The following is a 17578-nucleotide window of genomic DNA, read 5'->3' as shown; positions in this document are numbered from 1 at the left end:
GCTAATTGTTTATGCGTCCTGATTGTATGATTCTATGCATAAACTTAATGCCAATTGTTTGTGTATTCTGTTTGACAGTTTATTTGCATAACTCTGTACATGAGCTTTAATGTACAACATCTATGCTGTTTATCTCTTGAGTCTGTTTGCAATCAATCTTTATATTTATTCCTTTAATTCCAGTCTCAGTGTTTCTTGCATAGTGACTAAACAGTCTTCCTTGCGATTCCCTTGCATTGCATACCAATGCATTAGAATCGTGACATAGACATATGGCTATGGTAGGGACTAGATTGTGAGACCCTCTGAGGGACAGTTAGTGACAAGACAATATACTCTGTACAGCGCTGTGTTAGATTATTTAGTATACAGTAAATACTAAATAATAATAATTTATTCACTTTTTAAGGATTTTGAAGGGCAAACCTTATTTCTTTGGAAATACTGGTGTATCTGACAATTAATTGTTGGAATTCTGCTGATCAGGTCAGATAGTTTTATTTGGCTCTGCGGCTGGAATGTACAACCCACCTTGCTGTTAGTATGAGGAAACTGATAAAAGAGGGTCAGCAATTTTCTGGAGTATTATCGTGTTTGTCTTTTGATAAGGTTGCCAGGTTAATATTTAATCAGAGGCTGAGGTATGGGGGCTTTGTTGGCCTATAAATGGCATACAGGTCCTAGTTATCAGCTACAGGAGAGGACTCTCAGAGACAGCAAGGTTCGTGGAACAGAAGCCATGATGAAGTACGTGTTGCCCGTGGTCCTTCTTCTGGTCACCACTCTTGCTACTGCAAAGGACATCTCACACTCAGGTGAGAAGCTCATTGCAACTACCTCAGCTGTACATAAGAATCAATAGAACTTTTCCCAGTATGAATTACCACTTCAGATATTTGGGCTAATTACGAAACTCATAAAATTGGGTACAAACAGTAGACCCATGTTGGTTTTAAGGACCACAAAAAAAGTAGGCAGTTAAAATCTGACAGAACCGAGGTCAGATTTTGGGCCAGTCCATCTCCTCACCAGTTAGCCTCCCTACTCACTTTCACACTATTTTGTCAGTTACACTTTGCAACTGCTGTTTAGGAAATGCTGTTGAAAACAAAGAAAACCCTGAGAATCCCCCACGAGGATATATACTGGCCCACAACCTGTCAATTCTATCAGATTTTAACTTCCTCCTTTTTCGTGATAGTGTTCCTTTAAGAAGATATTGAGACTAGTGATGAGCACAAATTTCGTATAGTCATAATTTTGCATTGTAATTCGCAATTATGATGCAAAATTAATGAGAGAAAATTCATAATAAATTTCACAAGTAAATGTAATCCATCTATAATTTTGCATAATTTCACAAAATTGTGAGTAATTTTGTGCCAACTTTGGAGGTTAATAGCAAAGCCCCCATACATGCTATCATCACCAAAATTGCTAGGTATGTTAAAGCAGAATATAACTTTGCATTAAAACATTATTTACAGCATATTATATGCAACCAGCATTTTTTTTACTAGACCAGCATTGGAAGGGTTACACACAGAGCTTTAAAGTTCCGTGGATAGAAATGCAGACGCGTCCGAAGTTTAGATAGATACATTAAAGTAAACACAATGTAACAAGTGGTGAATGTTACACACTCTCTGGCTGTCCTCCAGCTCCTGCACAGTCAGAGAGTGTGTGTCACATTCCACACTTGTTACATTGTGTTTACTTAAATGTATCTATCTAAACTGCGGATGCGTCTGAATTTCTATCCACTGAACTTTAAAGCTCTGTGTGTAACCCTTCCAATGCTGGTCTAGTAAAAAAAAAAAATGCTGGATGCATATAATATGCTGTAAATAATGTTTTAGAGCAAAGTTGAAATGCAGGGTTATATTCCACTTTAAGGAGAATACTGGGGACAAGTCAAACAATTTTTTTTTTCAAGAAGACCTTATAGTTTTTGAGAAAATAAATTTAAAAAATGAAAAGGAAACATGGTTTTTAAACTGTCATTTTTCTGAAAATCGATTTTTCTCAAAAACTACAAGGTCTTTTTGAAAAATGCACAATTTTAGTGTCAATAGTATGTGTGGGGGCTTTTCTATTCACTGCTAAAGTTGGCACAACATTACGTGAAAATTACATGAACATTTATGCAAAATCACTTCAGTTTACAAATCATAATTACTTATAGGCGTAATTGCAAAAATGTATGCAAAACATTCACATAAGCCTAATTAGTTGATTACGATCCTCACTCATTAAGACATGGAAAAGTCAAAATAGTAACTGCAATTTATGTCTACTGACTTTGTTTGTATGCAATAAGCACTGTTTCACATTTAGGGGCGATCGCGCTGGGATTGACGATCACCAGAGGCGTATCTAGAGGTGTGCAGGCATGTCTCATGTTATGGGCGCCACAGCACTATGGGCGCCATGTCTTCCCTTTTGCTGCGTCCTGTGCCTCCCTGTCACTCAGAACTCAGATGAATTCTGTTATTTGGAGAACATGGCTACTTAATCTATGTATGTAGGGTTCACTTAGCTTAGTGTAAAGAGGACAGAGAGGAAATAAGAGATATTTCCAAAAAAGTAACTTCAGCAATATCCCGAGCCAAAAAAACACAGGCAACCCTAACACATGTACACAAGAGATGATGCAGTTTTTAGAGGGAAAAGTGGCTCCGAGCAGGGGTGGGGGGCGCAATTTCAGTGTGAGTCATAGGCTCTATATTACCCAGATATGCCCCTGGCGATCACTAGCATTTGCCAATTTCTAGTGCAGTGTCTCCCTATAGAAACATTCAAACTTCAGTGTTGTGATTGCAAAAGCCCTGCATGCAGCCTTTCTCGAGCGATTGCTTTGCGATTCTTATTCCCAGAACAAAAATTGCAAACCCTATTGCCAAAAAACTGCGAAAAGTTGCAAACATTAGCTTCTTAGCAAGTGCGATTTTTCAGCACAGTCCTTATGCCTAGTACACATGATGAGGTTTCCTGCCAGATCAAATATTTCCAACATGTCCGATCTGATTTCAGGTCAATCTGATTTCAGGTCAATTTTCTGCTAACTTCTATGGAAAATCGATTGGAAATCAGATCAGACATGTTGGAAATAATCGATCTGTAAACTGCCAGAAAATCTCATCGTTTGTCCAAGGCATTAGTTCTTGGCTCATTTCACACCTTTGACTGTATTGTATATTTTGTCAGAAAAAAAAAAATACACAGCGATCTACATGTAAAAAAGCAAGAGCGAGAACAGTTTTGCGAAAAACGAAATGGTTCTGGTGTATATATGGGCAGGAATCATGCCTGGGAGGTTAACTGTCCTGTGTCACCACCTCTCGGGGTTACACTACATGCACACAGCTCTCAGGCCGGTTTCACACTGGGAATCGATTGCTTCGCACCACAACGCTAAAAAAAACCTTACATGAATTCTGCCTTGATATACGGTAGAAAGCCAAACAGGATGTGAATCTTTCAAGTGCTCACTTACTGTATTGAAAAAAATACGCTTCTGTGCATGTGTCGTCAAAACTAATCAAGAAAAATCTGCACTGCCATAGACTTACCCCCATGCGCTGTTTCCCTAGCATCAGCAGGTGGCGATAAGTTATTTCCATTGCCTTGCGTCCCATGAAATGTATCGGTATGTGTTGGTAGGAAACACGATCCCCATAGACTTTCGTTGTCTTGGCATTACGCAATAACCCCCCCCCCCCCAGTTAGAAAGGGGCCTGAATCTGCCCAACACTTAGGCCTTCACAGCGGCACTTCCAGAACAATCCTTTTTAGCCTAAAATCGCCATAGTGCCATAGTGGTGCACTGCATTGCTACACTGCGGTTCAATCGATTTTTGTGTGCAATTAACTTTTTCTCCTGAGTTATCTCCTAGGAGATAATTTTTTTAGTTTTAATTAACATGTACTTATGCAAGCAGGAGGAGAAAAATAAGATATTTTGTTGTTATGCAACATAGCATTGGAAGTCATAAGAACTATATAACTGATATAATATACAGGCACAAAAAAAGAAAAACAGAGCGTGACAACATGTCTCATGTCACAAAACATTCAATAAATCTATAACGCCTTAGTGAATTCAAAATTAGATTTTACTCACGAGGTAAATTATCAAACGTTTGATAAAGTGTTTGATAAAGCTTAGTGAATTGAGGCCATAGAGTAAAATTACATTACATTACTGTAATTACATTACTGTAGATTGTGCATCTAACCAATTTTGCCAGATCGAGGAGAACTTTTGTGGACATTTACGATGGGAATATAGAATTTTCTCAAATTGAATGACCTCAAGAACTATATTTTTGCAATGTGTTAATAAAGGTGGATCTGGTGCAAAACCTTTAAGGATTATTGTTTTCCTAGCCTAGATATAAGGCTTCCCTAATCCCTAATAAATATCCTGTGGTGGTGTTGACCGTCTAGTTCCTCCATGAGTCCAAACAGGCAGAACTTGGGGTCTGGACTCATGGGAAAACCGGAAATTGTGGATAAGGTTTGGAGTACTTGAGACCAGAACTTTCCCACAGCAGGACACAACCAGATAAGGTGGATAAATTCTTCATCTGCAGATCCACATTGGGGCAAATTGCATCACCTCGCAACTGTTTAAGAAACATGGATTTGGGTGTCCAGTATGCTTGGTGAATAATACATAGCTGAATGAGTTCCTAGGAGATAATTTTCATATTCTCTTTAACCCCCTTGGCGGTATGAAAAATACCGCCAGGGGGCAGCGCAGCAGTTTTTTCTTAATTTTTTTTTAAATCATGTAGCGAGCCGAGGGCTCGCTACATGATAGCCGCTGCTCAGCGGCATCCCCCCAGCCCCGCCGATCGCCTCCGGCGATAGGCGATCAGGAAATCCCGTTCAAAGAACGGGATTTCCTGGAGGGCTTCCCCCATCGCCATGGCGACGGGGCGGAATGACGTCATTGGGAGACCCGATCCACCCCTTGGCGCTGCCTGGCACTGATTGGCCAGGCAGCGCAGGGGTCTGGGGGGGGGGGGCCGCGCGCCGCACTGGATAGCGGCGATCGGGCGCGCGGCGATCGGGCGCGCGGCGGCGGCGATCGGGGTGCTGGCGCAGCTAGCAAAGTGCTAGCTGCGTCCAGCAAAAAAAAAATTATGTAAATCAGCCCAGCAGGGCCTGAGCGGCACCCTCCGGCGGCTTACCCCGTGTCACACACGGGGTTACCGCCAAGGAGGTTAAACTTTTCAGCATTTTACAGGCGAAAATTATTCTTGCTTGCTGGTGGTTTAAAGGCATTTTATTTCACACATTTATACGCATTTTATACACGGTCTATGGGCGTTTATGTGCAGTTTATGTGCATTTATGTGGAAATGGTGCGTTTGTATGTAGTTTTTTTTTTTTATATATAGACGCATATATTGAACACGTACGATACACAATATGGATATAGATTTACGCATTTGCAGCTACTATTTAGGCGCTTATAGGCGTATTTAGAGGCTGCTTTGTTGTTTATAGAAATTATGCGGAATTTATATGAGTATATAGTACAAATATATGGTTAAGGCAGATAATTAAAGAGAGCAACACTTTTATAGTACTGATCATTGTATTAATGACAGTGATATACCATATTTTTCGGACTATAAGACGCTCCGGACCATAAGACGCACCTAGGTTTAGGGGTCAAAAACCAAGGAAAAAAATATATACTAAACCTGGTACATCTATGGGTCAGGGGCATCTTGTAGACCTTTCCCACCAAGCTGTATATATCTAAGCTACACTGCCCAGCTACAATAACCCCTGCTGCTCTCACAAGTTAGACTAAGTACCCCACACTAACGCCTACTGCCACCACCAACTAAACTGCACTACACTAACCCCTGATGCACCTCCAGTAACACTGCACTACACTAATCCCTGATACTCCAACCAGTTACAACCTACTACCCTACTAAATACAAGTGCAGAAGCTCTTATCTGATCCAGATGGTATGCTCCCTGTCCTTCATCTTGTCCTGTGTCTCCAGCCATAATATTAATGGGCAGGGAGGGCTGTTGGACCTCGGCAGCCCAGCTCACATATCTCCCCCCGCCTCCTCCAGGTCTCCTTCCCAGCATGTCAGATTGCTGAAGCATGCTTTGTCACAGCCTGTCACACTATCTGCTCTCTTTTCCCCTCACCTCTTTGCCATGCGTCTCTGTGATTTGTTCTGTGGGAGAATGGCCAACCTCTCCAGAAAATAACAGCGCTGACCAGGGACTTTCCCTCACTGCGGGTCCTTCAGCATTTCAGCAGCAGAATGTCCGTGGGCTGCTTGAAACTTGCTTGCAACTTGTAGACTAGCCAGAGACTCTGGGAGCTGCTTAGATGATATACAGTGCTTCCCCATGGGGGGGCGCTGGACAGACAGCAGACACAGCCAGTTACGGAGAAGATTGGGAAGCAGCTCGTTTGCGATGCCTTCAGCCTGCACCGATGTTCTTCCCAGTGCGGGCGGCCGGCCAAGAGACAGCCACGTGGCAATTACCACGTAACTATAAGTAAACACGGGACAACAGCCGCGGACTTGGAAAGCAGCCTGTGATGCCTTCAGCCTGTGGTCCAGTCTGATGCCTGCGGTCCATTCCATCCATTGCACCAGCACTCGCTGTTCTTCCTGTATGTTCCCATTCAGACTCCCGCTGGCCAATCAGGTGGGGGCCGATGGTCTTGAGGGCGGGACAAAGCTGTGACATACTAGCCAATCACTGCACTCGCTGATCTCAGTGCGAGTGCAGTGATTGGCTAGTATGGCACAGCCTTGTCCCGCCCTCAAGACCATCGGCCCCCACCTGATTGGCCAGCGGGAGTCTGAATGGGAACATACAGGAATAACAGCATGTGCTGATGCGATGGACGGCGGGGGTCAGCGTGCTTGGCCAGTGCAGCGGCCATGATTGACAGCGTTCCCTCATTATTAGATGGTGGGCCGGGGCATTTGATAGGAATATATGAAGATCGAGGCCAAGCAAAGCAGTAATCTGAAAGGGATCATGCTGATGTATGGAGGAAGAGCAAGTTATGTGCTAGCGTGGTGGATGCAGGAGTCAGCTGCTGGTCTAATTTGTGACATTCGGACCATAAGACGCAGGTACTTTCCCCATCCCACTTTTGGGGGAGAAAAAGTGCGTCTTATGGTCCGAAAAATACGGTAGGTAATACTACAGTAATGTTTCTGTCATTTATATTCAGATAATTTTTTTAATATTTATATAATCTTTTGTACAGGTTATTTTGTATTATTTGTTTAAACAAAGAATGTTATTATGTATAAAGTGTATCTCTGTTTTTATACATGATATGTCAATGGCATATTTGTTAAAAATTTGAAATTCCAATAAAAAATATTGAAAACCTAAAGGTATTTTATGAGAAGGGCCCATATATACAATTAACTTCTTCTCCTGAGTTATCACTTAGGAGATAATTTTTGTGTTCTCTGTAAAAAATGTTAGCATTTCACAGCTAAAAATGTTTCCCCAAAAATGGGGGAAAGTAATATTAACATTTGTTTGACTATTGTCTTGCTTGCTGGTGGTTTAAAGGGCATTTTATAACAAGGTATGAAAAATTCACCCAGGAGAAAACTCAGAAGAAAAAGTGAACTGCATATGAGCCCTTGTTTGTGAAATGCCTTTTACACTACCAGCAAGCAAGAAAATACCCAAAAAGGAAACTTTTTACCTACTTTTTGCTACTTTTTCCATTGCAAAGTGCTGAACAGTTATTTTAAAAATAAGTTGAAAAATTATCTAGGAAAAAAAAATAGCAGAAAAAGTAACTTGCATAGGGGCCCAGGAAGCAAGAAAATTCTAATTTTGACACTTGACATGACTTTTTCACCTACTTTTTGGCACTTTTTCAATTGCAGAGTGCTGAAAAGTTACTTTAAACAGAAGATAAAAAATTATCTCCAAGAAGAAAAAGTGATTTGAGTAAGGGCCAAAGAGGGATAATTATGAGGTAAAGAAATAAAGAACAAACACGGTTAAGAAAGATAGAGGAGAAGCACTAAAAGCCAATAAATGTACCCGTACACTTACGCTATTCGATTAACACACATTGCGCAATTGTGATACTTTAGGAACACACCTGTTTCTTTGGTAACGTGCCTTTTGCAAAGAACCTAACATGCATTACCATGGCAATGCGAACGTTTCCCAAGTACCACAGGTTGCACTAATGGTGCAACAAACGCAACTCAAATGGTTTATGTGATGGAAAACTTTTGCTGCCTTTTATTATTATTTATTGGATTTACATAGCGCCTACATATATAATGCAGTGCTGAACAATACATAAAGTTACAGACAATGAGAATAGGGGTGACAGACAGCACAATACAGGTAATAAGCAGAAAGACACACAATGCCAGATAATACACTGGAGTAGTAATCCCAATAATTCAAATTCTTGTCATTCTGTGGGCAGGATGCACGATTAGATGAGTTACACAAAGAGAATTCCATCTTGAGTTAACTTAGGACAGATGAGATAAGGAAAGGTAAAGCATGAATTAATAAGTCATGTGAGATAATTCCTGAGAAGTTCTCGCCTTGCAGCACTGGGTCCCCAGTTCAAATCCCAGCCAGGGCATTATCTGCACAGAGTTTGTATGTTCTCCCCATGTCTGTGTGCATTTCCTCCAGGCACTCATGTGTTTTTTGGGATGTTAGGGAAAAACCTAAGTTAATTGGCTTCCCTCTAAATTGGCCCTAGACTACGATACATGCACTACATCAGGGGTCCCCAACCACCGGGCCGCGGCCCACTGCCGGTCCGTGGGCAGTTGCCAGCTGGGCCGCGGCGGGTCTGGCCTCTCGCCCCTCCTCCACCCGCGGCCGCCGCTCCTGTCATCTTATGAGCTGGCGGCCGCTTCCTTCACTGATTCCCCCAGTAGCGGCTGTCCTCATCTTATGAGCTGGCGGCCGCTTCCTTCACTGATTCCCCCAGTAGCGGCTGTCCTCTGTATAGCATCTCCTATTACAGCAGCGCTTCCTGTGCGGCTGCTGTAAGGAGAGAAGGAGGCGGGGCAGCAGGTTCCTGTAGCGGCGTTCACCGTTACCATGGGAACCGCTGCCCGCCTCCTTCCCTCCTTACAGCAGCCGTGCGACGCGCTGCTGTAAATAGAAGATGCTGTACGGAGGAGAGCGGCTACGGGAATCTGTGACAGGAAGCGGCCGCCAGCTCATAAGGTAACAGGAGCGGCGGCCGCGGGGGGGAGGGTGGCCTACACTGGGGCACATGGGGCACTATACTGGGGCACATGGGGCGCTACACTGGGGCACATGGGGCACTATTCTAGCTATACTGGGGCACATGGGGCACTATTCTAGCTATACTGGGGCACTATTCTAGCTATACTGGGGCACTATACTAGCTATACTGGGGCACATGGGGCACTATACTAGCTATACTGGGGCACATGGGGCACTATTCTAGCTATACTGGGGCACATGGGGCACTATTCTAGCTATACTGGGGCACATGGGGCACTATTCTAGCTATACTGGGGCACATGGGGCACTATTCTAGCTATCCTGGGGCACATGGGGCACTATTCTAGCTATCCTGGGGCACATGGGGCACTATTCTAGCTATCCTGGGGCACATGGGGCACTATTCTAGCTATACTGGGGCACATGGGGCACTATACTAGCTATACTGGGGCACATGGGGCACTATACTAGCTATACTGGGGCACATGGGGCACTATTCTAGCTATACTGGGGCACATGGGGCACTATTCTAGCTATACTGGGGCACATGGGGCACTATTCTAGCTATACTGGGGCACATGGGGCACTATTCTAGCTATACTGGGGCACATGGGGCACTATTCTAGCTATCCTGGGGCACATGGGGCACTATTCTAGCTATCCTGGGGCACATGGGGCACTATACTAGCTATACTGGGGCACATGGGGCACTATACTAGCTATACTGGGGCACATGGGGCACTATACTAGCTATACTGGGGCACATGGGGCACTATTCTAGCTATACTGGGGCACATGGGGCACTATACTAGCTATACTGGGGCACACTGGGCACTTTACTAGCTATCCTGGGGCACACTTGGCACTATATTAGCTATACTGGGTCTCTATACTAGCTCCCTATACTGGGGCCACTGTGCTTGCTGTGCCGCCGCGAATATCCACCGCCCCCCCCCCCCCCCCGGGCCCCCTGCACTACATGATACATACATAAACATATGACTATGATGGCAGAGATTAGATTGTGAGCTCCTATGAGGGACAGTTAAGTGACAAGACTATGTACTCTGTACAGTGCTGTGGCAGATGTCAGCACTATATAAACACTAAGTAATAATAGTATATTGGTATATTCATGAAAGATTGGTAAAACTTGCATGCCCACATGTAAAATTTAAAGGAAACTTGAAGATATTAAAAAAAAAAAGTTTCACTTACCTGGGGCTTCTGCCAGCCCCCTGCAGCCATCCTGTCCCCGTGACTTTCTGGAACGATCCTCCGGTTCTCTAAGTTTCGGAATTGCTGACTTGCAGCTGCCCTTTGCCCGCACAATCCTGGTATCGCTGACTTGCAAGTCAACGACCACTGCACCTGTGTAGCCCTGACTGCGTGCATCCTCGTTCGGGCTCCCATCGCCAGGAGCGTCCTGCGCAGGTGCAGTATGAGAAAACCTCGTACTGGGCAGGAAGCTCCCGACGATGCTAATGAGGAAGCGCACGGCCAGGGCCACACATGCGCAGAGGCCATCGACTTGCAATTTAGTGATACCAGGATGGCGTGGGCACAGGGGGCTGGCAGAAGCTCCAGGTAAGTGAAACTCTTTCCATTTTAAAGTATCTCCAGGTCTCCTTTAACCTCCCTGGCGGTACAATAAATCCTCCAGGGGGCAGCACAGCACTTTTTTTTTTACATTTTTTTTTAAAGCATGTAGCTAGCTGAGCGCTAGCTACATGCTTCCCCCCTCCCTTCGCTATCCCTCCCACCCCTCCGATCACCGCCGGCGCTTCTACCCTGCAGGGAATCCCGTTCTGAACGGGATTCCCTGTATGGGCTTCCCCGTCGTCATGGCGACGATTGCGATGACGTCACCAATGTCATCGACGTCATGGCGTCAGCGGGCATTCCGATCCTCCCCTCAGCGCTGTCTGGCACTGATTGGCCAGGCAGCGAAAGGGGTCTGGGGGGTGGGGGGCGGCGCGGCGGCACGGATAGCGGCGAATCGGCGGGTAGCGGCGGCAATCGTTATGCACACACAGCTAGCAAAGTGCTAGCTGCGTGTAGCAAAAACAAAATTATGTAAATCGGCCCAGCAGGGCCTGAGCGGCACCCCGTGTCCAGCACGGGGTTACCGCTAAGGAGGTTAATGTCCTTTTGCCAATACCCGCAGTAATGTGAACAGTAATTATAATATTTCTATGACCGCTGTACAAATGATCTTTTTATGCATTTTATTTCAATCAGCGAGGAACTGTAAGGATTTGTTGGATGAAGGCTTCACCATGAGTGACTGGTACACCATATACCCGGATGGAAATACGCCCTTGAAGGTCCTGTGTGACATGCACACCGATGGAGGAGGATGGATTGTGAGTATCCCTACCAGAAAACTTGCATGAAATGAAATCACCACGGTAACGGCCCCTCTACAGTAGTTTAGTTTTTTCACGAATATTTCTTATGCTGTTAAATGCATTAAAAATTATGGAGTAACTTTGGAGTGGTTTATAACAATTTTAAAGGACAACTGAAGTGAGAGGGATATGGAGGCTGCCATATTTATTTTCTGTTAAACAATACCAGTTGCCTGGCAGGACTTCTGGTCTATATGCTGATCTATTTGGCTTGCAGCAGTGTCTGAATCACACCAGAAAGAAGCATGCAGCTTATCCTGTCAGATCTGACAATAATGCCAGAATCACCTGATCTGCTGCATGCATGTTCAGGGTCTATAACTAATAAGAGGAAGATGATCACCAGCATAGTCAGGCAACTGGTATTGCTTAAAAGGAAATACATATGGCAGCCTCCATATCCCTCTCACTTCAGTTGTCCTTTTACAGTGTTTGGCTAGACTTGTACATGAATATCACAGTTCCTTGCTGGTAGGTAACTAAAGATGGCCCGAACCTCTGATTTTTTTGTTTGCAAACGGCGAACACGAACTTCCGCAAAAGTTTGCGAACATGCGAACTTCCGCGAGCCGCAATAGACTTCAATAAAGAGGCGAACTTTGAAAACTAGAAACATTTATACTGGCCACAAAAGTGATTGAAAAATTGTTTCAAGGGGTCTAACACCTGGAGAGGGGCATGGCGGAGAGGGATAGACATCAAAACTCCCCGGGAAAAATCAGGATTTGATGCACAGCAGCGTTTTAAGGGCAGAAATCACATTTTAGGCCTAAAGTGCTTTAAAACTGTAACGTTTGCGGAATCGTTTCCGTGGTCAGTGCACAGAACGCGCGCTGACACTGCGGAAAACTTCCACGAACGTGTAATTGAGAGAACCCAGGATAGATGCAATGCACCAGCAGAGGGCAATTCCCACCAGCAGATGGAGCTGTGGAGTGCAGACGAGCAAAGGCTCTGCACGGCCACAGATGCCAGTTGGGAATTGTATTGATAATGCAAAGTAGGGCACGATAGTCCTCCAAGAAAGAGAGCATAGAGACAGACTAAATGTGTGTTCCCTAAACTAGTCGCCACCCAGCGACGGTGAACACACATTCGCAGAAACAAAGCGGGAACGCAATCGCAAGAGAGAGACGATTGCCAGAAGTAACACAAGGCTGATCAGAAAAGAACACGAGTAGCAACGGCACAGCAAACAAGAATCAGAACAAATAAAGAGAATAACAAACGCTAACTAAACGCAAACACTGCACTCATTTGCAACAGCGAACGCGTTTACGGCGCGGTCTCCACGCGATAAGCGCAACAGAGACAAGCGTGCCACCTTAACTAACCAATGACAGACAAACACGAAATAGAAAACGCGAACGCTTGCTAACGGTTACCTCACCGAGCCTACAGCAAGCATTCGTATCAGACAAGACAGACAGGTGAGGTAGCCAGTAGCAACCGCTACTCCAGCTTACACTCCAGGAACACAGATCAGAAGGATCCACAGCCGCTACCGCTAGAGGCTAGTGCGATCCAAACAAGACAGACAGATGAGGTAGCCAGTAGCAACCGCTGCTCCAGCTTACACTCCAGGAACACAAATCAGAAGGATCCACAGCCGCTACCGCTAGAGGCTAGTGGGATCCAAACAAGACAGACAGATGAGGTAGCCAGTAGCAACCGCTGCTCCAGCTTACACTCCAGGAACACAGATCAGAAGGATCCACAGCCGCTACCGCTAGAGGCTAGTGCGATCCAAACAAGACAGACAGGTGAGGTAGCCAGTAGCAACCGCTACTCCAGCTTACACTCCAGGAACACAGATCACAAGGATCCACAGCCGCTACCGCTAGAGGCTAGTGCGATCCAAACAAGACAGACAGATGAGGTAGCCAGTAGCAACCGCTACTCCAGCTTACACTCCAGGAACACAGATCAGAAGGATCCACAGCCGCTACCGCTAGAGGCTAGTGCGATCCAAACAAGACAGTTAGATGAGGTAGCCAGTAGCAACCGCTGCTCCAGCTTACACTCCAGGAACACAAATCAGAAGGATCCACAGCCGCTACCGCTAGAGGCTAGTGGGATCCAAACAAGACAGACAGATGAGGTAGCCAGTAGCAACCGCTGCTCCAGCTTACACTCCAGGAACACAGATCAGAAGGATCCACAGCCACTACCGCTAGAGGCTAGTGCGATCTAAACAAGACAGACAGATGAACAGAAGGGGCTACCAGTAGTAACCGCTGCTCTGGTAAGCACCCCTAGACAGACAGAACGATTTCCTGTCGACCCCTGCTGGAGATAGGACAATCGCAGCAGAGAGGCAGCACAGACAAAACAGATAAAGCAACCTGACTGCACTAGAGGAGCTGCCTAGCGCAGTCTCAAGAATTACTCTAAGATAAACTTTAGCAAACAAACAGGGCTGATACTCTAGGAGAGTTCAACAGAAACAAACCATGAAGGATGACCAGCAAAGGATTCTGGGAGAACATGGCTTTTATACTGCCAGCCTTCAAAGGAGGCAGCTAGGCGATTTGCATAACAAATGTTTGCAAATTCCTCAGCAGCAGAGCAGGTCTGAAACTTGCAAAGCAAAGACAGGTCTCTTTTCCAGAGACCTGCAGCCCTCAGACCTAAGGAATGGTCAAACAGCTGTCTGTCTGTACAGACAGCTGAGCGGATCATTACAAAAACATCTTGCATGTGTATACATCAATCAGGGAGTGTAATTAGAGTACTGCTTCACACTGACAGACTAAACTCACTGTGTAATGCACCGCAAACAGCTGTTTGTGTAGTGACGGCCATGCTGGACTGCTGCGCACCATGGCCAGAGTGCAGGCGATGGCGGTTTTCAAGCCCATATGGTCGGGCTGAGGTAGATGAATGACAGAACAACAGTGACTGAGTGTCCAGCTGATCAAATTTGGTCTGTCCACAATAAAGCAATGACCTTATTATCTATCTTCTTGGATCAGGTGTGCCCCCCAACCCCAACACACTCATATAGCTGGCGGTCATTGCTTTATTGTGATACGCAAGCCCCTTCACCGTGGCAAGGTAATGATCACAAAGGGGAATTGACACATGTACATGCCTTTTGTTTTGTTGTTGCAGCTGCAGTGCAGCCAGAAAAACTAGGCAGGCATGTACATCACCAGAAAAATTATTATAGTGTCTGCTGCTAGCAATCCGCCTGGAGTCTAGGACCCTGTTGGTGGTTGCGGAGAAGGCAGTCAAGTGGCCTGCAGGAAGAGATGCTTTGTGGGGACCGACTTAGTCATGGGGCAGGCAGTCACACGGCGTGCAGGCAGAGATGCTGTATGTGGGGACTGACTTAGTCTTCGGGGAGGCCTGACCGTGCTGTGCAGACCAGGCTTCCGTGGTCAGATAGACCCTTGACCCAACGCTGTGTGCCAGAGATGACACCACTTTCAACATCATGGATAGGGATGATCGGAAAGAGCAAATTCCGTTCTGCCGGAAATCGTGGATTCCATCAGCGTTAAATTCCGTCGCTATGAAAATTCCACCGGATTTTTACGAAATTCCGTGGAATTCCGGATTCCGACGGAAAAATTTAAGTAATCGCGAAAGCAACCTTATATATCCTATATGGTAGCCCATAGACCCTATTAACAATTCCCTTAGTCCTTTTTCACCCTTCCTCCCACCCTCCTGCCGGAGAGAAGAGAGTCTCGTCTTCCAGGGAATTGTAATATTTCAAAAGCCAGCTTACATACCATGGCCAGGAATTGAACCCAGGTCTGAGCGCATGGTAGGTAGCTCGCTTCACCACTATACCACCACCAACACTACATGCTGATGCCAGCCTAGCATGTACCATTATGATATATCCAAGAGAAAAATGAGCTTGCTTAAAGAGAACCTGTACTGAGTAAAAATATTTCAAATAAACACATGAGGTAACTTCAAATGAACATTACATAGTTACCTTGCCATCAGTTCCTCTCAGAAGCTCACCATTTTCTTCTGACAATAATCCCTTCCAGTTCTGACAATATTTTGTCAGATCTGAAATATATCAGTTGCTGTCAGTAAAATATCAGTTGCTGTCAGTTATAGCTGAGAGGAAAACTGATGTACCAGGTAATGTCCATGTTTCCCTATGGCTCAAGTGGGCGATGTTATAGTTTAACTGTGTGCTGACCAGAAAGCTTCTCCCTCTGGAAGGGAGGAAAGAAGTAGAAATACTTGTTGTCAGGCAGAAATCAGTTTGGTGGGGAAACAAATTTGAATTCCGTAAAATTCCACGGAATTTTAAATATTTCCACGGAATTCCGGTTTAGCTCTATAGCAATTACGTTTCGTCATATCAGAACCGCAACCACCAAGTTCCGGCTGGAATCGCGGAGAATCCAGCGACCATCCCTAATCACGATACAGTTTAGGTATCACCTTTTTTGAGAAATAATTGCAGCCTGGTATCTTCCACTGTAGTGTGTGGCTTTGCTTTTGTGTGCTGCTTTTCCTCAGGTGGTCATCCCATTGCAGTTTGTGCTTTGTAATCATGTGCCTTCGTAAGGTAGTTGTCCCTACACGGGTCTTGGTCTTTCCACTGCTCAATTTTCGGTGGCAGAGAGTACAGATGGCATTGCTCTCATCTGAGGCAGGCACACAAAAAAATCTCCACACCGCTGAGCCCTGGGGTAATGGCACTTTGGTGTTGACGGCCAACTGAGTGTTAAGTGGGGTGCCAGAATCAGAGCAGGAGGAGGAAGATATGTCATGCTTCCGTGCGGAAGCTGAGAAAGATGAAGTGCAATGACTGGTGGTATTAACAGTCAATGCGTGTGCTCATGTAGGTAGGTAGGTGCACTGAACAGTGAACAGGTGCAGTGATTGGGATTACAAATGTGCAGCTGCCTGTCACACACAGGTAGTCACTGAATGTGCTGGGCCTGGCAGTGGCACAGTAGGAATTACCACCAAGGGGCCAAAGGCCAGCTGCGACTGACTGACAGGGCTGTATATAATGCAAGTGGGCCACAAGAAAAAAAAATAGATCACAAGAATAAGATTAGCTCTCAAAAGAGTTGTTGAAATGTGCTTTTTTTTAGCAATAAGAATCAGCAAGGAGCAAGCTAACAAGCCTGCAAGAGCCTAACTAAGCTTTCCCTATATTTCTCTCTGCAGCATGCTCTACCTTCTCTAATTACTATAGGCACACAAGTGAGTCCAATGCCTGACGCTGCCTGCCTTTTATAAGGGGGGGGGGCAGGAGGGAGTGTATCCTGATTGGCTACAATGTGCCTGCTGACTGTGATGTAGAGGGTCAAAGTTGACCCTAATGATGTAGTATAAGGGCGAATCGAACTTCCCAAAAAGTTTGCGGCTCTCCGCGATCGCGAACCACGGAAGTTCGACGTTTCCCGTTCGCCGGCGAACCGTTCGGGCCATCTCTAGATGTAACTACAAAAAGCACCAGGGCTCCCAAGAAAAAGTGTTCTCATCATGTGTTGGGGGGTATTGTTAGGTGTTGTTGTTGGGGCGACTGGTATTGTTTAAAAGAAAGTTAATATGCCAAATTTCATATCCCTCTCACTTTGGTTATCCTTTAAAGGAATCGTCAGGCAAAAAAAAAAAATGAGTTTCACTTACCTACCAGCCCCATGCAGCCATTCTGTGCCTTTGTAGTCACTCACTGCTGCTCCAGTCCCCTGCAGTCAGCTAGTTCCGTTTTTGCTGACCTCGGCATACGTTCAGAGGTGCAATGCATAAAATTTTACGCGTTGCACCTCTGACGCGTAAAAACGTATGCATTAATGTTCCTGCACCAGCGGGAATGCGTAAAAATGTATGCAATGCGGCCCGCCTACCCCGAGGTCGGCAAAAACGAAACTAGCTGACTGCAGGGGACTGGAGCAGCAGTGAGTGACTACAAA

At 45.4% G+C, this 17578-nt stretch overlaps 1 protein-coding gene across 2 annotated transcripts in view; it reads left to right on the top strand.

Moving 5' to 3' along the window:
* Positions 1-209: 209 nt before the first annotated feature.
* LOC137527924 (ficolin-1-like) overlaps positions 210-17578 on the top strand; it is a 109484-nt gene continuing 92115 nt past the window's right edge. Inside the window, exons 1-2 of one of the 2 annotated variants that reach the window (XM_068248993.1) lie at positions 210-815; positions 11506-11630. In XM_068248993.1, the coding sequence (XP_068105094.1) occupies positions 644-815; positions 11506-11630 (297 nt within the window). In that variant the 5' untranslated portion in view covers positions 210-643. The remainder of the gene's footprint in view (positions 816-11505; positions 11631-17578) is intronic. The other variant, XM_068248992.1, reaches the window with a different exon arrangement.

The sequence above is a fragment of the Hyperolius riggenbachi genome, chromosome 8 (assembly GCF_040937935.1).
Source record: "Hyperolius riggenbachi isolate aHypRig1 chromosome 8, aHypRig1.pri, whole genome shotgun sequence".
NCBI lineage: Eukaryota > Metazoa > Chordata > Amphibia > Anura > Hyperoliidae > Hyperolius > Hyperolius riggenbachi.
Note: the sequence above shows the minus strand (reverse complement) of the source record. Positions and strands in the feature narration are given on the sequence as shown.